General features: G+C 48.9%; 1 protein-coding gene across 1 annotated transcript in view; it reads right to left on the bottom strand.

The window, feature by feature from the left end:
* Window positions 1–1318: 1318 nt before the first annotated feature.
* Window positions 1319–24485, bottom strand: part of CCDC30 (coiled-coil domain containing 30) — a 42476-nt gene continuing 19309 nt past the window's right edge. The window contains exons 4-21 of the mRNA XM_066334515.1: window positions 23085–23177; window positions 22279–22385; window positions 21318–21510; window positions 17269–17367; window positions 16512–16652; window positions 14946–15083; window positions 13985–14142; window positions 11943–12183; window positions 10379–10552; window positions 9542–9751; window positions 8819–8976; window positions 8236–8383; window positions 7626–7747; window positions 6028–6169; window positions 4444–4565; window positions 3573–3684; window positions 2744–2811; window positions 1319–2140 (exon numbers count right to left, since the gene is read on the bottom strand). Of these exons, the coding sequence (XP_066190612.1) occupies window positions 1918–2140; window positions 2744–2811; window positions 3573–3684; window positions 4444–4565; window positions 6028–6169; window positions 7626–7747; window positions 8236–8383; window positions 8819–8976; window positions 9542–9751; window positions 10379–10552; window positions 11943–12183; window positions 13985–14142; window positions 14946–15083; window positions 16512–16652; window positions 17269–17367; window positions 21318–21510; window positions 22279–22385; window positions 23085–23177 (2649 nt within the window). The 3' untranslated portion in view covers window positions 1319–1917. The remainder of the gene's footprint in view (window positions 2141–2743; window positions 2812–3572; window positions 3685–4443; window positions 4566–6027; window positions 6170–7625; window positions 7748–8235; window positions 8384–8818; window positions 8977–9541; window positions 9752–10378; window positions 10553–11942; window positions 12184–13984; window positions 14143–14945; window positions 15084–16511; window positions 16653–17268; window positions 17368–21317; window positions 21511–22278; window positions 22386–23084; window positions 23178–24485) is intronic.

Here is a 24485-nt window from a genome sequence, read left to right as displayed (position 1 = left end):
ACTGTGATTGTTTGGGGCCCCTTGCTACAAGAGGGACCTCATGTTCAGTTTTATGTCAATCATTGGTTATATAACCTTCTGGTCCTGTCTGTCACTCTGGGGCCTCTCCCTGTGTCCAGAAAATTCCAGGGAAGGCGTCAAGTGATTGGGCAGAATCCAGACTTTCCCTTCCTATTGTGTTTTGTATGGTTGTTGCACATGTCTATTATGTTAAGAGCCACACCCTTACTGTACCCCATTGGTTCCTGACTGAACCCTTCCCTGTGTCACACCCCCTGTTAAAAGTCACAGCACAGAGGGGCTCGTGGTCTCTCTGAGGCTGGTGTCCCGAGGCGAGGACTCCACGTCCGGAGCCTCCAATAAACTCGGTTGGATTTACCCCTCGAGAGTCCCTCCTTTCATTTCTCCTGCCATAGCCACGCTGCACTCCCGACAAGCCAAGAACCACTGTGTTGCTGTGGTGCCAGGGCTGGCCGGACAGGCGACACAGGCGCCCCCAGCAGGCACCCCCGCAAGGAGTTTTACACTGTCCGATGCAGCACTGGGGTCATGCCCAGTCCTCTGGTGGAAGGCTCAGAAATGAGTCTGTGGGCCCTTCAGGGTCTCTAATGGTTTGTGCCTCTTTTAAGACTTGACTCTGCCTCTCCCTGAGTGTGGCTGAGCCAGTTTTGCCCCATCAGAAGGGATGAAACCCTTTAGCCCTCCATGGGAATGTTCCTGATACCTCCCCTGGGGTCTGTGGTAGCCAAAGGCTCAGTGGGAACTCTTGGGTAGCCCAGGGCACAGCCGGAGAGCTGAGGATGCACACAACTCCCCCAGGCAATGCTTACACACACTGGGCTGTGCAGAGAAGCCCAAAGGAACACCCAGGGCTCTGTGACACAGAAAATCCACTGGAGAGGCTCTGTGCACCCCAAAAGGCTCCTTGAGGGCTGTGGGGAGCCCAAACGGGCACAGTCAGGGGCCAGGGGCACCCAAAGGCAGTGCTGCGGCCTGGGCATAGCACAAAACAAACCAAGGGGTGGGAATGCCCCACTACATGGACACCAGGGCTTGGATATCCTCTAAGGGACAACCAGGGTGCAGAGGGGGCACCCCAAGGGGTCCAGAGCTCCCCAAAACACACAGGGAGAGCCCAGGAAGCACAGAAAGGCCCATGGAGATGAGCAGCTATGCTCTGTTCTCACCTGATCTGCAGTTCTGATCCCACTGCATCCCTCTTGGCATCCTCAGACTCCCTCCACTCCCTGTTTTGCACGGTCTAATCCTTCCTGCTTCCACCCAAGCATCCTCAGAGACTGTTTATTCCAGATGTATCTCCTTTCCTGGATGTTCATATCCCTCCTCTCTTCTGCCCCTATTCCATTTCCCTTTGCCCTTCCATCTCCCTTTATCTCATTTCTGATCCATTGGATGCTGCCCTCAGAGCTCTTTCCTCCCATCTTCCTTCCCCACACATTCCCATGCTCTCCCCAGTGCTCAGGTATCCCATTCATCTCTGCATAAAGCAAAGGGAATGATGAGAGCATGGAAAAAGGGGAACAACAGTGTGTGGGCATGGATTGTAGGCACAGGGTAAAAGTGAACGTCTCCAAGTTTTATTTATAAAATTTATAGATTTGGACTGGACAGGGAATTAAGAGTTGAGGGAAGACATCCTCCACCCTACCCTTCTACCACTGTACTGAGTTTATCTACAAATTCCAGCCTCCAGTGGATCTGGGATCACACACACATTTACAGGTGAGGAAAAAAAAAAAAAAAAAAAAAAAAAGCTGTGGAATCATTTAGTTGGAACATATCCCAGAAATCTTAGGGGTCAGTCCATTTGGCAATTCTCTTTGCAGACTCTGTTGTCCTATGGCCCCAGGAGCCCAAATTCTGCAGTTCAGGTAAGGCTGCACCAACATTCCCAGCTCAGAAGTTCTCAGAGCCAAGGCTCCGGCTGTCATCCTGCAGAGGTGAGGCCGTGGGAGCTGTGGTATCCCCAGGAGAGGCCACATTCAGGTACCCAATCTCCGAAGGCTGCGTGGGGGACGGGCAGAAGGAAGAATCCTGGCTCTCAGCCTCTCCCTCAGGCGTCGTGTTCTGCAGGGCCTTCAGGGCGCTGAGAGGCTCTGGAAGATCTCGGGGTGGGAAGCTGGAAATAAAATTCCATTTTCTGTCATTCTGTGGAGTCTGGGTGACCCTTACCAAACACCTCTGAGCAGCACAGGACAATGGTGATGCTTTTCTCTTGGATCAAGGCTCCTCCTCCAGCCAAGGAAGGGACAACCTCAGCCAGCCCAGAACCTGCTTGGACCATCCTTCATCCCAACAGCACCTGGGGCTGTAATCAAACCGCCTGAGCTATATCTCTGGAGCTGCAGGGTCTCTCTGCCATTCCTTCATCTGGTCTGGCATGGATTGAAATGGAGGAACACATCCTAGAGCAATGTAGGACATGACTCTGACCATACTAGGGCTCCAGGTCTCATCACCTCTTGTATAAAGACTCCTCTAAAGCCCCTGAGCACCAAGATTCCTAAATCTCACAGTGTTCCCCAAAATATTCTGAAAATTTCATTTCTCCATCCCATCTGCTAACTGGTTTTAATACCATTTTAATGCCATTTTAATACCATTTTCCCTAAAATTTGACCAAAAACTAACAAAAAAGGCCTCTGGAAGGTGAAAGCACAGGGTGGAGCAGCCAAAATGCTGAAGTGGCTCCTCCCTGGATCCTCCTCCCCCTGCACGGTACCTGGCATGAAGAGGTGACAACACCTTACTCTGTGGTTGGCGTTCAGAGCCAGGAGCGATCTTCAAGTCCTGAAAGAAAGAACAGAGACTTGAAAGGAGGAGGTACAGGTCAGACCCTGAATTCCAACATTTCCACGTCTTCCAAGCTCTCCCCCAGCTTCACTGAGAGTCCTCTTCACCAACTGCAGCCCCACAGAGATGCTAATCAGGGATCTGGTCTTCTTTGGGTGTAAATTTATACTAAAAAATCCAAACCAAGCCCCACCAAGGCCAAATGAGCCAAAACAGCCCTTCCCCCCTCAACAGCTCATTTCCAACCTACCTGGGTTCCTTCCAAATTAACAGTCTCAATAAACTCCTAAATCCACTTGGTTTATTTGAAAACTCTGATTTCCTGGATTTTCTCCATTTCTCCTGCCAAAGTCCTTCATCAACATGGCCAATACTTCCACTCAGCTCAGGAATTATCATTCAGCTTGGCCTGAGGGAGGAATATTCCTCCTGGCAGGAAGAACATTTCCAATCTTGCACGCAGGGTTGGTTCTCCTTTGCTAGAGCCAACTTTACAACTGAGGCCTTTGAACAGCTCTAAATGTGCCAAGTGAGGTTCCCGTCGCTGTGGAAGGGAATCCCATGGGCAGCAGCTCAGAGATGAGCAGGGGCTGAGTGTATGGAGCCTTCAGCTCCTCACAAAGCCTCTCTTCACCACAGCCGTCACCACCTACCATGTGGGAGCCCTTTCCATCTCAATGGATAGATCCAGCTCTTCCTCAGCCCCTCAGACATCAGGTCTGAGATTCCTGCTGATCTCAGCCCTCCTGGGGTCTCACCTCTGTGTTGGGAGCAGGGCTGCTCCTGGCAAGGTGCTGGGAGATGGCCACATGGCTGGAGAGTTGGAGCTTGTCCTGCAGCCTGGCATTCTCCTCCTCCAGGATCTTCCCTCTGGGCATGGCACAAAGCACAAGTAATTTTCTTTCCAGCCTGTCCTGGGTTGTAGTTTAGGATGTATTCTATCACCATCTTCAGTTAATGGCCCATCAATGCCTTTTGCATGACTCAGAGATAACTCCCTCTGGGAGTTATCTCTCTCTTTAATGGGCCATTAAGGCCCTCTTCCATGACTCATCATCCCACTGTGAGATGCTCCGCCCATGGGGAAGAGCCAAGCATTCTCACCTGGATATAAGCTGGGATTTGGGACAGTAGAAGCAGCCGTCACCCACTGGATTCCCAGACGACTGGAGCTACCAGACCTTTCTACAAGATTTCTGTTTCAGGAAGACCACCTCGTCTGGACTGTTTCCATCACCCTGATCAGGCTGTATTCTGACTCTGTCAGTGGTTTTTCTTTTTGTATTTATTTTATTTTATTCTATTTTCTTTTCCTTTTCTTCTCATTAAATTTTATTTCTGACTTAGAGCCTCTCACTTGGTTTGTTTTCAAAACCACAACACAGCCACACTCCGTTTTCAAGCAGGAATGTTGTTTTCCAACCTCAGAGCTGTTGCTCTCCACAGCCTCAGCTCAATGGCAAGGTCTTGGATGGGAAAACGGGGTAATTAGATCCCTAATTACAGCCATGAAAGCCACTGCATCAATGGCTGGGGCACAATCCAGACTTTCCTCGGGAATTCTTAAGAGAAAGAGGCACAAAACTGGGAAAAAGGAGAATCTCGGGGGATGGATCAGCAGGATCTTACCTGCTCCCAGACTGGAGGCTCCAAGGGGACGAATCCTGGTCTGATATTTTTTGAAGGAGCCGTCGCCTCTCCTGGAGTAATTTCTCATTCTCAGCAGTGATCTGGGCAATCAGCACCTTCCCCTTAGGGTGGTGGAGAAGGAAAGAATAACTACCAATTATTGACTCTTGACTCTTCTCTCTTCTCTGCAAACCTCAGGGCCTTCCCAACAGACCACCATCAAGGGAACCAGCTCCTAACAGCTTGGAGTCACCACCCCTGCAAGTGCTCAAGAACCGTGTGGATGTGGCATTTGGGGACATGGTTCAGTGGTGGTGAGTGCATGGTTGGAATTGATGAAGATCCTCATCTTAAAGACCTTCTTCAACCTCAACGACTCTGCAATTCCATACCTTGTTCAATGTAAAATACCCCAAAAAGTGGCTCTGGGGTCACTTCCCAGCAGGACTTGCTGAGGCAAAGGATTACGGAGCTCAGCCAGTGTCAGACTGGGATTTGAGGATGTGGCTTACCCAAAAGGCAATCCTGAGCCAGGAATTTCCTTTTCGCTTGGTTTGTGCCCCTGATCCCTTCCTGCAAGGAGGGACTTTGGACAAGGGCCTGGAGTGCCAGGACAAGGGCAGATGGCTTCCCACTGCCAGGGGGCAGAGTTAGATGGGATACTGGGAAGGAATTGTTCCCTGTGAGAGTGGAGAGGCCCTGTCTCAGGTTGCCCAGAGCAGCTGTGGCTGTCCCATCCCTGGCAGCGTGCAAGGCCAGGCTGGACGGGGCTTGGAGAAACCTTGGACAGCAGAAGGTATCCCCTGCCCATGGCAGGTGGTGGGACAAGATTAACTTTAATGCCCCTTCCAACTCATACCATTCCCTGAATCCATGATTATTTTCAGAGAATCACAGAATCACCAGGTTGGAAGAGACCCTCAAGATCATCAAGTCCAACTCACACTCGAACACCTCAAATAAACTATGGCACTGAGTGCCACATCTAGTCTTTCTTTAAACACATCCAGGGATCGTGACTCCACAACCTCCCTGGGCAGACCATTCCAGTACTTTATCAGTCTTTCCATAAAAACCTTTTTCTAACATCCAATCTATATTTTCCTTGGTGCAGCTTGAGACTGTGTCCTCTTGTTTTATCAGCTGCTGCCTGGAGAAAGAGACCAATCCCCACTGGCTACAACCACCTTTCAGGGAATGTAGAGAGAGTGATAAGGTCACCTCAGAGTCTCCTTTTCTCCAGGCTAAACAACCCCAGCTCCCTCAGGCGTTTCTCACAGGGCATGTGCTCCAAGCCCCTCATCAACCTTGTTGCCCTCCTCTGGATGTGCTCAAGTATCTCAACGTTCTTCCTAAACTGAGAGGCCAGAGCTGTACACAGCACTCAAGGTCCAGCCTGACCAGTGCCAAGCACAGAGGAAGAATGACCTCCCTCCTTCTGCTGACCACACCATCCCTAGATGTATCCTACCTGGATACAAGCCAGGTACCACTGGCCTTCTTGGCCACCAGGGCATACTTTTTGAAGCAGCAATACCCCTGCAACCTCCCCTTGCAGGAGAAGCCCTGGATGTGTCCTCTCACTTTTTCCACTTGAAGCTTTGACTCGCTGAGCTCATTTTCCAGTTGCTTGATCCTGCTGTCCCTCTGTTTCACTTCATGGATGAAGGTCTCCTTGGCCCTGCGGATTTTGTCTTTATGCCGGAGCTGCATCTCATTGTATTTCCTGGGAAAGGAGGGACAACCATCAGGCTGTGACAGGCACCTTTGCTCGGGGTCACCATCCAGGCAAGAATGTCTCGGGTTTATTCAGGCTGATCAAAGTCCAAACTCAGAGTCTCAGCCATCCCCCAACTCCTCCTTGCTGCCCAGAATGAGCTCATGGACTGTCTCAACACTTTCACTGATCAGTTTGAGGGGTGTTTTTGTTGGCAATTTCCATTTTTAAGCATCAACAAAATGGAAATTGATAAAGGAAAACGACCCAAAGCATTTTCAAAAGTGACTCCCAGCTTTACAAATCCTTGTGCTCATCTCTCCCAGATTTTTATAACGAACAGGACTATAAGGGCATCAAAACTGGAAGTTCCAAGGCAAGGATAAGTTGGTTTTGTTGGTGGGGATGTGGATAGCTAGGGGAATGAATTTTTAATGGGAAGAAAATTTAGGAAAACCCTCTAAGAGTATCAAGTCCAACCATTCCTCCAGCACTGCCAGGGCTACCCACTAATCATGTCCCCAAGTGCCACACCCACACATTGGTTGGAAAATTAAGAATCCTAAACAGCAATGGATAGGCCAAAAGGAGCAAGAAGAGCCACTTCAGTGGGAGCTTCTTTGCGTTAGGACACTGGGGACAAATATTTTTCCCTCCTGACACTTCTGATTTTTGCTCTTTCCTTCTTGTAAATTTGGGCAAAGTTCTTGTTTATATTTACCCAGCTGGGATAAAAGGGAAAATACCACCAAAAAAGAAGAGAAATTTCTATCATATAAGCAATATTAGCCCATGTTTGCTCAAAATTCATGATAAAAAAGCTACTCTGCTTCAAATTAACCAAAAGGGCTCTGGGGAGAAAGGAGCAGCTCCAGAGTCTTTGCTGACACCAGACCCCAACCAACACCCAGACCATCCTCCTGTGCTGCCTTGACCCACCAAGGAGAGCAGGAAGGCTGGGAGAGCTGGGGGTGTTCATCTGGAGAAAAGTAGGTGCCAGGAAGACCTCAGAGTTCCTTTCCAGGGCCTAAAGGGGCTCCAAGAGACTTTGGAAAGGGACTTCAGACAAGGGGGAATGGCTTCCCACTGCCAGAGGGCAGGGTCAGATGGGATACTGGGAGGAAATCCTTCCCTGTGAGGCTGGTGAGGCCCTGGCACGGGTTGCCCAGAGCAGCTGTGGCTGCCCCATCCATGGAAGTGTCCAAGGCCAGATTGGACAGGTTGCTTGGAAGCAACCTGGGATAGAGGAAGGTGTCCCTACCCATGGCAGAGGGTGGAACAGGATGGGCTTTAATGTCTGTTCCCACTCAAACCTTTCTGGAATTCCCTGACAGCAGGGGGATGGGGGATGGGCTCACTGCACACAGGGCTGGTGGATTTAGTGCTAAAAGCCTGAACATTGGCTAGGAAGGTCCACACCACAGCCAAATCAAATAGCAGGCCCAGGCAAGTTTTTGGGCATTACCTGACATAGAGATCCTTCTGGTTCAGGAGTCGGACACCTTCTTCATACAGGGATTTGTTCTCCTCCTTCAGCAGCACCAGCTGCTCTGAGAGCTTCTGGTTCTCCTTCTGGCACTGCACATGCTGGAAAATGGCTGTTTTTAACTTGTGTGTATGGCCCCAGCTGGAGGGACCCCTCTGCCTCCCATCTGCCTGGTCTCCAAAGCTTCTCTTTCCTCAATCTAGTGGTTCCCACTACAGCCAAGATCCAGCCAGTGAGCCCCTCAGCCCACTCCCCTCCTCCCCCTAATAAGCCATGGGATTTTGTTGCAGAGAGAGGCAATGAACCCTCCCCAACAATGGACTCTGCCAAAGCAAAAACTCCAAGCTCTGCAAGATAAAGGGAAGGAAGAAACCACCAAGCCTTCCTGTGCCCACAGAGCTGCATCCCAGGGAGCTAACTGGCTTTGGGATGCTCCTTTTTCTCCAGCTCTTGTTGAAATCAGTGAAATCTGCAAGGGCTTAGCCCCTAATCAAATGTTCCCAATTCCAGCAGCTTCCAGGAGCAGATTCCAGCTTGTGATGTTCCTGTTCCCCCTTGTATGATGAGGAACCTCCTCATTGTCACTCACCTCACCAGCATCCAGCTTGTTCTCATCCTCCAGGACGTGCACGGTCTTGGCCTGGAGCTCCACATGCATCTTGGCCAGCGATGCCTCTGTCTCCCGGGAATGTCGGAGCTGCTGACGCAGCTCCTCCACCTGCTGTTCCAGGAGCCTCCTGGAAACACGATGGGGTAAAAGTGAGAGCTGGAGGGGGATGTGCCACCTGCCCTCAAGGTGTTAGTCTGTCACCCAAAACACCCCCTGCTCTCCTCTTGCCCTGGCTGACATGGAGGGGAGAAAAGAATCGGCACATCCCAATTGTCCTGACGTGACACAGAAAGGGGGATAATATACTGGGATCATTCCCAGCTGCACAGGGAAGGGGGTTGTTGGCATCACTGCACTGACATGAGAGGGCACAGCCAAGGCAGATGAAGCCTCCAATAATCTTTTAAATCTCAGGAAGGGGGAATCCCTGGAGAACTCCAGGGATAAGGCAGGTCCAAAGAGAAGACGGGAGGTCAAAGCAGTGGTTTGGGTCTCCCTGAACCCTCCCAGGGCAGCCAGGAGCTACTGGAGGGGTGGCACAGCCCCTACATGGCACAGAGACCTTTTCAGCTGCTCCTCGTGAAGTTCCTGCTGCACTCGAGCTTCATTTTCCCGAGCTTCCTTCAGCTCCTCCTCCAGAAGCTTCTTATCAGAAGCACGAGCCTCTGCCAGCAGCAGCTGGTGCTGAGAATCCTTCAGCTTTTGCTGGAGTTTTGAGACCTTGGATTAAAATGGACATAGAATAAACATTCTGAATGCACAGGCCAGTGTCTGAATCAGATCCCACTGATTCTCCTGCCTGAGGCATGGGAAGGAAAGATTTCCTTGGTTTGACTTTTAAGTCCATTAAAAGCAAAACCTTTGCAATGGCTACCAGATTTTGGACCAAACACTATGTCACGAATTCCCAACAATCTTTTTTCGACCCAGTTTTATCCTGTACACTACAAAAGAGAATCCAGTGATTTTTACAGGAGCATGGCAGAATCAGTGCCATGGAAAACACAAGGTTTTGGAACTTTCCAGCTAGCAAACAGTAGAAAATCTCCTCAGCAAGAACAAGATCAGGGTTCCCTGTGCCTGCCAGCCCCACTATCAGTATTTCAGAGATACTGGGTAATTAGACATGGCTTCTATTGCCTTGATGATGCTCCCACTAACTGCAGGCTTTTTTCCTACAATATTAAGCCAAGGGATCACAAAAAGGAATTTGGGGAAGCAAATCTGCTTGTTTTCTGCACTGGAGGTGCACAGAACTGTCAAACATACCCCAGCTTACACTCACCTTCTTTTGTGCTTCTCCTGCTCTGGATTTCTCCTGGGCCAGCCTCTCCTGGAGGCTGCTCTGGAGCTTATCAGCCTGGGAGCACTTGGAGAGCTCCAGTTCCAGCTCCTTAACCTTCTGCTGGCTCCTGTCCCACTGTGCTGAGAGTGAAGAACATGTTTCCGTGGTGTCCAGGAGTTTGGCCCGGGCCTGCTTCAGCTCAGCTTTGACCTGAGATCCCAGAGAAGAAATCAGATTTATACTTCAGCATAAATCAGTGGGAATGGCTTGGCTAGCAAAGGGAAACAGGACTCCAGAATGAGCAAAAGAGGAATCATTTCCTCAAAAGAGGAAGTTTTAAAAGCATGTTTTATTTGGATGCAGTGAAATTTGTCACAGAATCCCACAGTGACTTGGGTAGGAAGTGGCCTTAAGGATTACCTGGTTCCAACCCCCCATCATGGGCAGGGACACCTTCCACTATCCCACGTTGCTCCAAGTCCTGTCCAAGCAGACCTGGAACATTTCTGGGGATGAGTCAGCCACAGCTGCTCTGGGCCCCACCACTCTCAGAGGGACTGATTTCCTCCCAATAGCCCATCTAATGCTGCCCTCTGACCATGGAAAGCCATTTCCTCTTGTCCTGGCACTCCAGACCCTTGTCCCAAGTCCCTCTCCAGCTCTTCTGGAGCCCCTTTAGGCTCTGGAAGGAGCTCTGAGGTCTCCCTGGAGCCTTCTCTTCTCCAGGTGAACACCCCCAGCTCCCCCAGTCTGGCTCTAGATGGGCTCCAGCCCTCATGGCCACAATTCCCATGGAGCAGAGGCAGAGCACACTGGGGAGCCTGATTCTGTCCCTACCTTGGTGCATTCCTGCTGGAGTAGCAGATTTTGCCTCTGGAGGTCAGCATTCTTCTGCCTCTCATACCTGAGCTCCCTCTCGGCAGAGCTGCACAAGTTCTGCACCCGCCGCAGATCTTGACGCAGCTGCTGCAGCTTCTCCTCCTGCTGCTGGAACCTCTCTTCTGACAGACCCTGCAAGAACAGCAGAAGTGACACAGAAATTAACTTTAAGGCAGGATAAATGTGATTAAGGAAGACAGAAGCCAGTAAGATTTAAGGGCGTTTGGGCAGGAAGATGCATAAAGCCTGGCATTTCTCTGTCCCTACACCATGTCCTGTTCCTTACCCTGTCCCTGCAGGGTTTTAGGAGCCATGTGGATGGCAGTTGGGGACATGGGGAACATGCACTGCTGGGTTAATAGCTGGACTTGATCTCAGAGGCCTTTTCCAAGCTCAATGACTCAACGATTCTCTCCATCACCTCAGAGATGCCAGTACAACTCCTGAGGCTGAGGGGGAAGAGGTGATAACCTGGATGAGGGAGCAAATCCCTGTTAAAACAAACCTGTCCAATCAAAGCAAAGCACTAGATCACTTTGGATTCCTGCACCAGAGTCTCACTCAGGCATCCAAGCAGGAATGACACAGCCAGCCCAGCTTCCAGAGGGATCAGGAACAGGAGAAAGGTGAGTCCTGGCAGCAGGACATGAACAACACAACAGGACAGAGCCTGGACACTGTCACCGATGGTCTACGATTGCTCTTGGGAGATAACTGATCTCCTTGGCTCACTCACCTTCCTGGCACACACACCAAAGCCTGGGCTGTACCAAAGCCTTTCTTTCCAGCATCACTTTCAGCCATCTCTGGATCTACATTCCCACTTTGCATCTTCACCTTCTGCTCTTGGGACCAGATGGAATTCACTGAAGACCAAATCTGCCTTCTCAGATAATCCCTAGATAACTTCCCAAGCAGGGATAAGTCTTGATCCAGCAGTGTAGGATCTGGCAGTGTCAGTTGTCCTGGAGGTCCATTGGCTCCATTGGTGCCAATGGGTTCTGGTGGAGTTTTCCCCACCTGTTTCTATCAGGATTTCTTCCCACATCCACTGCACTCCTTGTGTCTTGCTCTACTCCACCTGGATGATTTTTTGCTTCTTGGATACAACAAGACACTGATCTTTTACTTCTCATTCCTACCCTGGCCATACAGACCACTCTGTCCTCTCTTCTCTCCCAAATCTTTGCACAGAAACTAACTTCCTCCTCAGTCACCCCATCCTGAGTTCTTTCATCATTGTCTCCATTTGGCAGGGACACCTGCACCTCCCTTTCTCCTTCAGCTCACAAGGTGAGAAAGGTGAACAAATTCCATCTAAATCACTTATTTCTGCCACGTGTAATCAGTTCCGTTTATCCAAGCCCCCACCACATCCAAAAGCACAACACAAGGAAATTAACACATCCCTAATTTCCAGCAAGCGCTCACACCACAAGACTGGCTTCCAGCCCACTTTAATTATGTTTTGACACTCAATTATTGACAAAAAGTAGGGTGCAGATGGCAAAGCTGCCCATACCTGTTTAAGGCTCCCCTCTAAACTGCCTGCCGAGCTCTGCCATGGGAGAAACCTATTCTCCCTCTGCTCCAAGCCTGGGGTCATCCTCCTCCTGTCTGTGCTGGAGCCCTGCTCCCAAGCACTCCGGACGTCACATTTGAGCTGGGCGATTTCTTCAAGCAACATCCTTTTTTCTTCATTGCTTTCTTTGAGCTGCTTTTCCAGCTCTTCTTTCTTGTTGTTGCTCTCTAGCAATTCAGAGCTTGAAGGAGAAATAGTAAAGGAGAGAGATAACTACACAAATCCAGGGAAAACACCCTTAAAGGGGAAAAAAACTTGAGAGATGAGAGCCCAGTTAAACACTCAAGCACTTTGGGAGGCTCCAAAGGGGATTAAATCCTGTGTGCAGCAGTTCTGGGCAAGGGTCAGTCTCACTGGGACACTTCCCACAAAACCACGTGTGTCCAAAGTCTCACCTCTCCCTGGAAGGAGGTTATAGGCTGGCTAAGGAATTCTCACAAAGGCACAAGAGCTACTCTGGACTCAAAGTCGCAGGAAGCACTGGAATAGAGGCTCAGGTGTCCCAGTCCAGCTGTCTGACTTATCTTCACCCAAACTCCATCTCCATTTTCTCCATCCAAGATCAAAGCTGTGGCTGCCTGTCCTGAGTTGTAGTTTAGGATGTATTCTATCACCATCTTTAGTTAATGGCCCATCAATGCCTTTTGCATGACTCAGAGATAACTCCCAGAGGGAGTTATCTCTCTCTTTAATGGGCCATTAAGGCCCTCTTCCATGACTCATCATCCCATTGTGAGATGCTCCGCCCATGGGGAAGAGCCAAGCATTCTCACCTGGATATAAGCTGGGATTTGGGACAGTAGAAGCAGCCGTCACCCACTGGATTCCCAGACGACTGGAGCTACCAGACCTTTCTACAAGATTTCTGTTTCAGGAAGACCACCTCATCTGGACTGTTTCCATCACCCTGATCAGGCTGTATTCTGACTCTGTCAGTGGTTTTTCTTTTTGTATTTATTTTATTTTATTTTATTTTATTTTATTCTATTTTCTTTTCCTTTTCTTTTCATTAAATTTTATTTCTGACTTAGAGCCTCTCACTTGGTTTGTTTTCAAAACCACAACGCTGCCCCATGCCTGGAAGTGTCTGAGGCCAGTTTGGACGGGGTTTGGAGCAACCCTGGATAGTAGAAGGTGACCTTGCCCATAGGAGCAGGTGGAACGGGATGAGCTTTAAGATCCCTTCCTCCCCAGAACAGTCTGGAATTCGGTGATTCTATGTCCTGGATGTCCAGCCACTGGCACAGGTTGTCCAGGCTGGAATCACCATCCCTGGAAGTGTTCAAAAACCCTGTGGATGTGGCACTTGGGGACATGGGTTAAGGGTGAACATGGCAGTGTTGGGAAATGATTTGACTCAATGATCTTGGAGGGCTTCTCCAGCCTGAACGATTCCATGATTCTGAACAGCTCCCTACTGCCTTCTCCTGGTTGTACTTTACCCCAGTACCAGTAACCCCAGTCACTGTAACCACACTAGATTTAACCCAAGCTTTTATTTACTAAGGACAACCTAAGCCCAGATGCTCCAGCTCCAAATTTGTCCTGATCTACTCAAAAAGGGGAGTTGAACCAATACCTGCTGACACCTCCCCTCCAAAGACACCCAAATTCCAAGGACTACCCAAATCTCCAGTGGAACTAGAACTGTCAGCTGCTGCCAGCAGCAAGCCCTGAGGAGCCCAAACCCACAACAGGACCCCCTTAGTCCAACTTCAAGGGAAGAATCCTCCTTCCTAAGGATAGCTCCCATTTATTCTGCTCAGAATCTGGAAGAACTGCAGAAAAAAAATCTTTAATCCTGGCTGATCCTGATGGCACTGAGGAAAGTCACCAAAATCAAAGATGCTGACTCAAAGACAACATGAAGATACCAGGCCCATTTTTGTCAGGAGCAGCCCCATGGACAGTTGGAAAAGAGTCAAAACTTAAATCGGCAAAGACAAGCAGTAGAAAAAACCATAGGCTTTGTTAAGGTTTACCAGAGCAGTTCTTGTTCTTCCCTCAGATTTTTGATCTCTTCTTCCAAAAACACTACTTTAGCCATCTGTTCCTCATAGATCTTTGCATCTGCACAGGGATCTTCCTGTTTCTGCTCCACTTTGGAACTCTGTTCTCTGTCTTGCGGGATTTTAGAAGCCTGTAAGGTCAGAAAACACCACGATTTGGATTTCCCTTTCTCTGATGGAAATCTTTGGAGCCATACAGGGCAATCTGGGGACTCCAGCAATGCCTTGTGATCCTGTGACTACATTATTGCAGTTCTTTTCCCTCAAAGACACATGTGAGTCCTTTTTCCTGCATGGAAAGTAGCTGTGTCTAAACTACCACCAAGCCATGGTTCTTTATTTGATTTCATCCTACTCTGGCACATCTGCAGCTCCCACAGATTTACAGCATGTGCCAAAGCTCTTTACAAAAGCAGCAGCTCTTGACAAACCAGGAGGAGCACAAGGTGTCAGTTCAGGTGGTTCTCACAGTGGTGCTCCAACTCTACCCCAAACACCTCCCAAGGGATGGCTCCTCCACTTCCATTGTCACCTAACCCTGTAACACCAGGTAACAGCACACCCTGAACCTGAGACGTGAGGAGAAGATGCCAAGAAAACAAAAGGGGCAGAAAAGGAGGAACGCATCAGGACAGAGAAACTACTAGCTGAATCAACTGGAGTCTGCCCAGTGTCAGATCTGCTGCTCAGCTGTGATAGACCCAGATCCTTCAGACACAAACACCATTATCCTCACTAAACACCAACTTCAATTGCTAAAGCTTTTTAATCAACAGCTCTTCCTGAGCTTTCAATCCCAAGTATTTCCAGGTATTTCAATCCCAAGACATCTTATCTACACCAGGACAAATTTGCTCATGTTTGAGCAACACACCCCTGCAGCTCCTGCCTGCATCAGGTACCACAGTAACTGGGAATTCTTTCCATGTCTCACCTCTGGATCTAGGAAAGCATTGTCTTTGTGTAGCTTCTCATGGGATACACCCACAAGATCCCTGCTGGCTGATGTCCTCTGGAGATTTGGGAAGGTGTTTATGTGGCTTGTGAGCTCTGAGTGGGAGTCAAGCAAACTCTGGAGAGGAAACAACAGAGTCAGTGCATGAAACATATCCTGAAGGACAAGCTAGGAAAAGATTTCTCCTCTCAAATGTCCAAAAATCTCTTAGAAACAAGAGGAGATTTCCAGGTGACAGAACCCAATGATTTCACACAAAGCTTGTTTCCAGCACTGCTGGGAAACGATTAAGTGCAGTACAGCTGCTCCATCCAAAGGGAACGAGCCCATGTGGGAAGACAGGAATCCACCAAATACATGCAAGGTCTCTATGCTAAAGGCTGTTCCAGGCTAACACAGGGCTCTGGATTCCATCTCTTCCTGATCCCTTTGATGGGAAAAAAGTCCCTCCTTCAGGGAGACCACAGGCCAGTGGGTAGCCAAATTCCAACCAGACTTTCAGGGATGGATGATTTGGTTTCAAAGGTCCCTGGATCACAAGTAGGCTGAACTCCTGGGAGGCAAGGGTTAAAAAAGGACTCTTCCCTTTTTCCCCACCATCGCCCAGATCAGACAATTCCTTTCTGTGTGTATATTCCTTTCCATGTGTGCGTGTATTGACAGACACTCTTTCTCCCAGCCAGGCTGTTTTCATCCCAAACTTTGATCCCGAGTTTCAGTGTAGATTTGTTGCAACGCCACTAAGCCCTGGCCTCTAGATGCCACTGTTCCTCCAGCAGGGCCCGAGTCTGTGGAGTTGCACCAACAGCTCAGGACTTCCATAGATTTTTACTTTGTTTCAAGGAAGTGACAAGACTCACAAACTGATCTAAGGCCTCTCAGAGTGATAAAAAATGAGATTTGTCATGGCTGTGCATCCCTTCCCCGCCATTGCCACTCTCTCCCTAGTGCCAGGTCCCTTTGTCCAGGCCACAGATCTGCCAATCTCCTAAATTTTGACCCTAATTTTCAGCCCTTGTCCTAGCAGACCTTGGACAATTTCGTTGCCGCCACTCACTGTCTCTCCTCTGTGGCCCAGTTGGAATACAAGAGCTCCAGCAACATTCCCAGCAGGGAAATTCCCAGGAGTTGATTTAGCACCTTAAGTGGTTCAAGCCAAGTGTGCTGAGGCCCTTGGGGAAACCCCAGAAGTGCTGGGACCCCAGCAGGATGTTTATTTGGCTCTGGGGTGTTCAATTCCTGCAATTAATATCTGTGTCTGAAAAATCCCACTCTGCCCTCCAAGAATCAGGGTTTGGCTACAAAGTTGGAATTATTGATTTGGTATTAGATTCACTGAAATTAAAGTAAATTCTGGAGTTAGAGACAATGCCATGACAGCAACTGGATTGAAAACCCTCCACCAAAGGTTAGAAAGTGGCTGGGCTGGAGAAATGCATTAAGAGATGACAGACAATGAGTTTGGGGTGCACCTGGGGATGTTTCATTAAGCATCCAAAGGCAGCTGGCTCCTGCAGGGAGTCCCACCACAGGGGCTGGACATACCTGGCTGCCCAGAACCACCTTCTCAGCCTTCAGATCTTCCCGCAGCAGCTCCAGTTCAGATGCCAGTTGCTTTTTCCGTTCCCTCCGCTCTCCCAGCTGACTCCCCAACTTGGCTATTGTTTCCTGGCAGCTTTCCAACATCTGGAACAAGAAATGTTCAGTCACTACCACAACATTGTTTTTTCTACACAGAGAGAAGCAGATTGCAGGAAATGAGTCTTCTAGGAAACAATTCTCAAATGTTTCCAGTGGAATTCCTACACCTCTTATTCAGGGCTCGCAGAATCTCCACTGACCCAAAACACCTTCGGAAGCTCCTCTCTCATTTCTGTCTGGCTGACACACCAGGCAGATCCAATTCTTGGGCTGGCAAGGAACAAATGGACAAGAAAATCAACTAAGTTAACCTGATGGGAAGCAGCTTTAAATGTACCTACACATCCCTTGTTTCACTAAACCCTAAACAAGAATTGAGCACCTTCACACAGGTAAAAACTTCACACTCATGGGGAGGCAACAAACTCCTCAGCTGGCAGAGCTGAGGGCAAGACAACTTCCTAAGGGGAGCATTTCATGGAGATCACATTGGCTGCTTTTCTCCTAAAATCCATCCTTCTGCATGAGCTGAGCGACTACTGATCCTCAGGAGTGGGTGACAAAGAGCCTCCCCAGGAAAGAGTCACTTCAGATGCTCACTTAAGATGCTCATTTAAAACATTTTTAAACATAACAGCTCATTTCCCAAGGAAAAACTCACCTTCTGCATCTCCTGAGCTCCAGATGCCACCTGCTTGTTCCCATTGATGTCAGTTTTGTTCTTCTGCATCTCAAATAACTCTGTTTCCAAACTGGTGATCTGAACATGGACAAATCCCAAGTTAAAACCAAACCAGGACTCACAACTAAATGCACAACTACTCCTAGAGTGCTCCTTGTGCTGCTGTTATGGGATAAGGCCCATGTTGGAAGAAGGAACAGGAGGGGATGTAGATGGCCAGCTCTAGCTCATCCCTCATCATGCTGCTTCCAAGGAGGAAGGAGCTACCTGGACTCAAACCAGAAAAAGATGGAATTCTGGTTCTCAAAAGGAGTGGAACAACCCAGGCAGATGGTGAAAACTCAAAGCTTCCACACATTGTGGTGCTGCCCCAACATGGAGGACCCCAAGATACTCCAGTTTAGGTGCTGGGTCATCCTTGTTCCCTGTGCTTAGAGTGCTGATCTTATCCAAGCAGATGTTCGGCCTGGTCCATCAGGACTCAGGAGTCCCTTCACTGCTCATAGAAACTTTTCAGTCCCTCCAGAAGGGCTCCAAGGACTTGGTATTTCGGACAGCAAAGCACTGACCTCTGTGACCACTGACTTCTGCTCCTCCTGGCCCATGGCAGGTGCCCTTAGGGGAAAAGTTACTGGGCTTGAAGTTATAAAGGGCTCAAAGGAGCTCAGAGCAGCCCAAGTAAGGATCATTCCAGAGAAGTAGTTCAGCTTCTCTTTCCCATTAGGGATCCCACAGATCCTTTTGCAAAATCCAAGTCTTGGCACTGGCAGGCCCCCTGCTCCACTGCCAGCAGGCGCCTGGACAGCTTCCTTTCCACTCCTTAGGCTTGAAATCCAGTTTGGGCTTATTTCTAAAACCCCAGGCTGGACGGTCTAACTGCCTGAGCTTGGGTCTCCTGAAATGAGCAGGGACACTGGAGGGAGATGAAATCAGCTCCACAGAACCCCAGACTGGTTTGGGTTGGAAAGGACCATAAAGCCCATCCTATTCCACCCCTGCCAGGGGCAGGAACACCTTCCTCTATCCCAGGTTGCTTCAAGCCCCATTTAACATGGCCCTGGACACTTCTAGGGGTGGGGCAGCCACAGCTTCTCTGGACAACATGTCCAGAGCCTCCCCACCCTCACAGCCAAGAAATTCTTCCTCATATGTAATCCCAAAGCCACAGAAGTGCCAAGTCCCTGCTAATCTCAATCCATTTCCAAAGCAGCACTTCAAAGCCCCTGAGCTTTGCTCTCCCTGATGAGTTCTCGTACCACTTGGGTCTGATGGAACTCCCAGCCCCTGCTGGAGTGGTCTCCAACACAGAGGAAAGCTGCTGCTACACTGCTTTTTAAATCATAGATATGAGCTCACCAATGTGTTAAAAGTATTAAAAGTGGCATCAAACACCCAGACCTCTCACAGAAGAGCTAAAGGACAACAAACTCCTCTCCTTTTGCATGACTGGATGATAATTTGGGGTTCAGCAAGACTTTGGGGCTCCAAAAAGGATCTCAAATGCAAAACACACTTCCCCTCCTCACCCCCAGCCAGCCTTTGGCCAGAAGCTGATACCCAGCAATGCATTTCTTTGTTCTCCCTCCAAGCCATTAACTTTTAAGGACTTAATTTGTGCTCCGAAATTCCATGCCAGCCGCAGAACAATCCTCACTCTGTATCCCGCTGTCCTGCTCCTGAGTCACAGTCGGACCAGCCAAGGCTTCTGCAGCTGTGCCAGAATCAAAAACCCTCCTGAGTCCTTCCCAGCTGGGAGAGGACTGGAAACACCCAGGAGCACTGCCTTCCCCAGGGTCTAGCCCCTTCCCTCCTCATTTCCAGGGCTCTCAAAGCCCCCTGGGAATGCAGGACACAGATCAACAACCTCTATCCAAGGGTTAAAACCCATCTCCTCATCCATCCCACCTCTGCTCCAAGGCTCTGCATCCCTCAAAATGGTTCTTTTCCAGCTGCAGCAGCTGCAAGCCTCTGCAGACATCTCTGCAGACATCTCCTTGTTTCCCCAGCATAGCATTCCCAGGGATCTGTGTGACAATCCAGAGCATTTGTATAAGGGATTTGTCCAAGCTGAAAACATATCGTGTTTGATTTTTGGAGGGCTGTGTTCACTCTGGTCCAAAGGAGAAGAGTTTAGTGTGAGCTAAACAAGCTCCAAGTTAAACCAAAGCACTGCCATGGTGGACAGACCCTTTTCCATCCCATCCCAGAGATGGCCTGTGGCTCCTCTGAGACAGGAGACAAACATGGTGCCACTGGCACCCTCATTAAGGTATTTGAACTTGCCTTCAACCTCGTTTTAGAAGCTTTTCCAGAGGCAACTGACTGGGAATTCCTCATCTCTTCCTTTGAACAATTCAGCTTGGAGTAGTGTATCCATGTGGGATACACTGGCACATCTTCAACACCAAGTTTTAACCCAACACCAGGCATTAGGACACGTCATTCCTCAATGAAAGCCAGGCAGGAGTGCTAAAACCACACGTGAGAAAACCCCTAGGGACACTCTAGATTGGTGCAGCTGCCAGTCAGGAAAGACAGATCAATCCAGGCCCACTGTAGAGAGAATTTCCAGCACAGACAGAAGGCAGAGGGCAAGAGCCCCAGCAAAGAATTCCTGGCCAGGCAGCATAGCCTCCACCCGTGGAAGGACCTCCTCAGCCAGCCTTTGTGGGGAGGACCCCACCTACCTACCTGGCCAGACCAAAGTCTGTTTTCTCCTGTTCTGTCTGGCTGCAAATTCCCCAGCTGCTACCCCTGTAAGGGATCAGGTGCCCTGTCAGTGATGCTCCACACAGAATTTTCCCTGGGGAAGCAGTGCCAACCCAGCCTGTAGTGCCATTGCTCCTCACAGAGCTATTCCAGAAGGATGGAGAGTCCCTCCAGAAAACTGAGGCTAAAAACCACCCCGACAAAGGCGGAATCAGCCTGAGAGGCTTCAGCCACAATTTACTACTTGATCAGAGGATGGAGGTGGCCCTGCAGGTGCTCAGGGAGGTCCAAAACGTTGCCATGGTTCTGGAAAACCAGATGTTTAATAAGTGCTTCACGTTTATGATTTCCCAAAGGTTCACATTTGTCACATGCAAAAACTAAAGGATTTCTATCCTCCTGAAGTCAAAGCATGACTTGAGTGGACTTGTCCTATTAACAGGAATAGATCCAGGTTACCCTGGAATCAGGGTACCCAAAATCAAGTAGGAACCAAGTTAGGAAGATGTTGCTGAGGTCACACCTTGATTAAGATTGAGCGGAGCTTCTCAAGATGGATCTGAGAGCTCTTCCAAGAGAGGTGACCAGCCTCGCTCACAAGCAGCTGCTGCACAACAGGATAGGAAAAAATTCCCTGTCCCTCAATTTGTGTGTTCAGAGGGATGTTGTCAGGCACTGCAGATCCTGGGTCTTTACATGCAGCACTGTTTGACAAATCTCCAAGATCCTGTCCCTGGGGAAAAGCCAAAGTGCAATCTTCTGCCACCAGAACACTCAACAGGTGATATTTCCTGCGACCAAGGAGCATCAGTGTCCCAGGCAGTAGGGTAAGATGCAATATTGGGATGGAATCCCTCCCTGTGAGGGTGGGGAGGCCCTGGCACAGGGTGCCCAGAGGAGCTGTGGCTGCCCCTGGATCCCTGGCAATGTCCAAGGCCAGGCTGGACAGGGCATTGAGCCACCTGGGATAGTGGAAGGTGTCTCTGCCCATGGCAGGGGGTGGGACTCAATGGGCTTTGCAGTCTCTTCGCAATCAAACCAGTCTGTGAGTCTGTGAGGGGAAACAGGAGATGGAAAAGACAGCACTGCCATAACACCAGGGAATCTGCACTTCCAACCAAGAGTCATTTACTACCTCCTGGGATTTTTTTCCTTCCCCTTCTCTCCCAAACTGGCAAGTTTTTCTGGCTGTTTTTCTTGTCAAACTAAACGCAGCAGAGTGCAGTGCCAGGTGAAACATAATTCTATTTTTCCAATCAGAGAGAAAAGCAGATGGAATGAAAGAAATCCAAACCTTGTTTCTCCTATTCCTTACTCACTTTCTGGTGCAGTCCCTCCACCTCGCCCTCCAGCTGTTGCTTCTCTTGCTTGGTTTGGATCTGTGTTTCTCCCAGAATTGATTCCAGCTCCTCATTGCGCTCAACCAAACCCTCACGTTCCTGCTCCAGTTTTTGCAGCTTGTAAAGGAGCTGGGAATTCCTGCCCTCAGTGTTCTCCGTGGCTTCACGGCACCTGCACATCAAAACCCAGCATCACCAAGGCTGGAACTGCATCCCAACTGCTCCCCACCAGCAAGGAAAAGCTGAGGTTTTCCTCACACTCTCCTACTGATTTCCAGTACCACACCCAGCACGGCCTGTGCCTGTTCTTATTTAGATGGGAATTAGGGCTGATGGGATCTACACAAGGAATGATAGTCTGGGCAGGAAACAGGTCAGGCATGACGTTGCAAACAGCAGAGACAACAGCAAATTCAGTTGCTTGAGGGGGAGAACAGGCTTGAGAATCTGAAGGGAAAAGAGCCAGAGGGATGGGATCAGCCCCCCATTTCCTCCCTGAACCTGCCAGAAGAAGTGCAGCAGCTCCTGAGCAGGTATTGGGAGAATAAAGCTTTGAATTCCCTTAGAAATCTGTTTACATACTTATGGTTGAAAGCCAAGTGTTTTGGTGCGCTCCTGGAGAGCAATCAAATCAAAAGAAAACTTCCCAGCACCAAAACAGGTTTAAAAACAACATTTTTGTCTGCAGAGAGTCCCAAAAGCCCAACTCTCTTCTTTCTGGATAGCAACAAACTGGAGGAAGTACCAGCATTTAGCTGGAAGAAGTGATTCCTCAGACTGCATCTCCTCCAAATTTTCCCATTTGGGAGCAGAAGAACAAAGTCCAAAAGAGTATTTAAATCAATTCAATAATCAAATAATCCTGCAAGAGAGAGCACGAGAGGCACAGCACCAGGAACCAGTGGAAGTATAAGGGGTGAAGGATTTCTACACCTCTCACCTTTTGTGGAGAGTTTCAAGACCCTGATCTCCACACTCCTGATACAGGGCAGCTGTGCTGGCACCAGAGTCTCCATCAGCTCCTGCTTCTTCCTGTGTGCCCTGTGCCTGAGAGAAAATCAACATTAGCACAGAACTAGGATTGAGATCCCAGAATCCCAGGATTGATTGGGTTGGAGGGACCTTAAAGCTCATCCTGTTCCATGGGCAGGGACACCTTCCTCTATCCAAGGCTGCTCCAAGCCCCATCCAACCTGGCCTTGGACATTGCCAGGGATCCAGGGGCAGCCACAGCTTCTACGGGCACCCTGTTCCAGGACCTCACCACCCCCACAGCCAAGAATTCCTTCCCAATATCCCATGTGATGCTGCCCTCTGGAAGTGGGAAGCCATTCGCCCTACTCCTGGCACTCTAAACCCTTGTCTCATGTCCCTCTCCAGCTCTCTTGGAGCCCCTTTAGGCACTAGAAGGGGCTCTGAGGTCTCCCTGCAGCCTTCTCTTCTCCAAGTGAACACCCTCAGCTTTCCCAGCTTGGCTCCAGAGCAGAGGTGCTCCAGCCCTTGGAGCACCTCTCCAGCCTCCTCACTCAGCTCCAACAGCTCCACATCTTCCCCATGCAAGCAGAGAGTGATTCCAAGGCCACCTGTGTCTCAGAAATAAAACACATGAGCCACATCAGCTTCATCTCTTGCCCCTAGGAGCAAAATCCTCCAAACCCAGAACATCCAGGTTCGTATGGAGAGCTAGAGTCTGGGATGCAGAGGGGACCCTGTTTTTCTGGAATGACAAAGAGCCCTTAGAAACACCTGCAGTGAGGCCATTCTGGCTCCCTCGGCCGGTGGAGGCTCTGGCCTCTCGCTTCGCTGGTACTCACAGATCTCCTCCTTGAGCTGCTCCACCTGCAACACAAAACACCTGCTTGGAGCTTTGGTGTACATTCCACTTTCATATTTATTATTAATTTATTACTATTCCTTATCCTGAGGGATTGGTTGAGATCCTGTGGCTGCTCCAGCTGCTGAATGGCCTCAGACAAGAAGCAGAAAAAGTGGGAATGCTGCTGCTCCAATCCATTAAAGAGTGATTTTCCTGAATTTATTGCACTTTCTGCCCACGCCCACATTATGTCAGATTCCAGTTGCTATTTCTGAGGACACCTTTCAGTGTCTTCCATCCATGGGATAAATGGAATTCCATTAACAGCAGCAGCTCTTCGTGCTACAGTCACGGCTCATCCCAGGCCAACTGCCCAGCCTGCTCCTCCCCTACTCTTCATAACCCACAGGCAAGAAAACACCTTTCAGGAGACAAAACTGCTGTAGTTGGTAATAAAACACATTTTCTACTATTATAAATTAAAAATCAGGGAGTTCTCAACTTCTGTGCCAACAGTTAAACCCCATTCCTATGGAATAAAGAGAACGTCCTTTTAGCTTAACATGTGGCTGGAACTGATCTCAGTCTGGCTACATTTTTCCTGTTCACTGACCACAATGTATTACATATGTGTGTATGGTTTTTGTCTATATAGACCTGTAAAAAGCTATGTAAATAAATAGATTTTAATATTATGTTTCTACTTTTTTATAAGCTATACATACACTTGTGTATCCATAACGACTGAAAGGAACAATGTCTTACAGCAAGGAAAACATTATTTGGAATAAAAAATAAGTAAACAGAGGAATTTGAACTAAGTTATGGCTTTTTGTAGCTTCAGAAAGAGACTGTTCTCTTTTGGTTTTGAAGTTTGAGGTGACAGACATGGAATAAACCAGCAACTTTTTTAAATGCAAGAAACAAAACAACAAAAAATTCTGTACTATAAAAAAAACTGTAAAATTCTGAACACTTCAAGTGGAAATAAATCCCATTCAAGATGTTATCTGACAAATATTATCTGAAAAGTATCTTCTCAGAGATATATCTATTAATTTAGCAATACTCATTTGACATGAGAGAAGTTCAAGACAGCCAAGAGCTCTCAGTGCTGGGATGGCAGAGTCAATTCCAGACTCTCAAAGATTGATCTAAGGAAACTGGGAGATAAGAACAGTGACAGATTTTGTGCCCAATGATACGTTTTAATAGGAAGCAGACTCTTCTATCCCTTCCCTGTTGGCAACCTCAGTAAGGAATTATCTGGTCATTAGTTCACCTTAATTCTAGGTGGCATTTCGAAAATCCTGGCTGTGTAACACTAATCA

Source organism: Sylvia atricapilla, chromosome 22, assembly GCF_009819655.1.
Source record: "Sylvia atricapilla isolate bSylAtr1 chromosome 22, bSylAtr1.pri, whole genome shotgun sequence".
Taxonomy (NCBI): domain Eukaryota; kingdom Metazoa; phylum Chordata; class Aves; order Passeriformes; family Sylviidae; genus Sylvia; species Sylvia atricapilla.
This window is presented reverse-complemented; position numbering and strand designations above follow the sequence as displayed.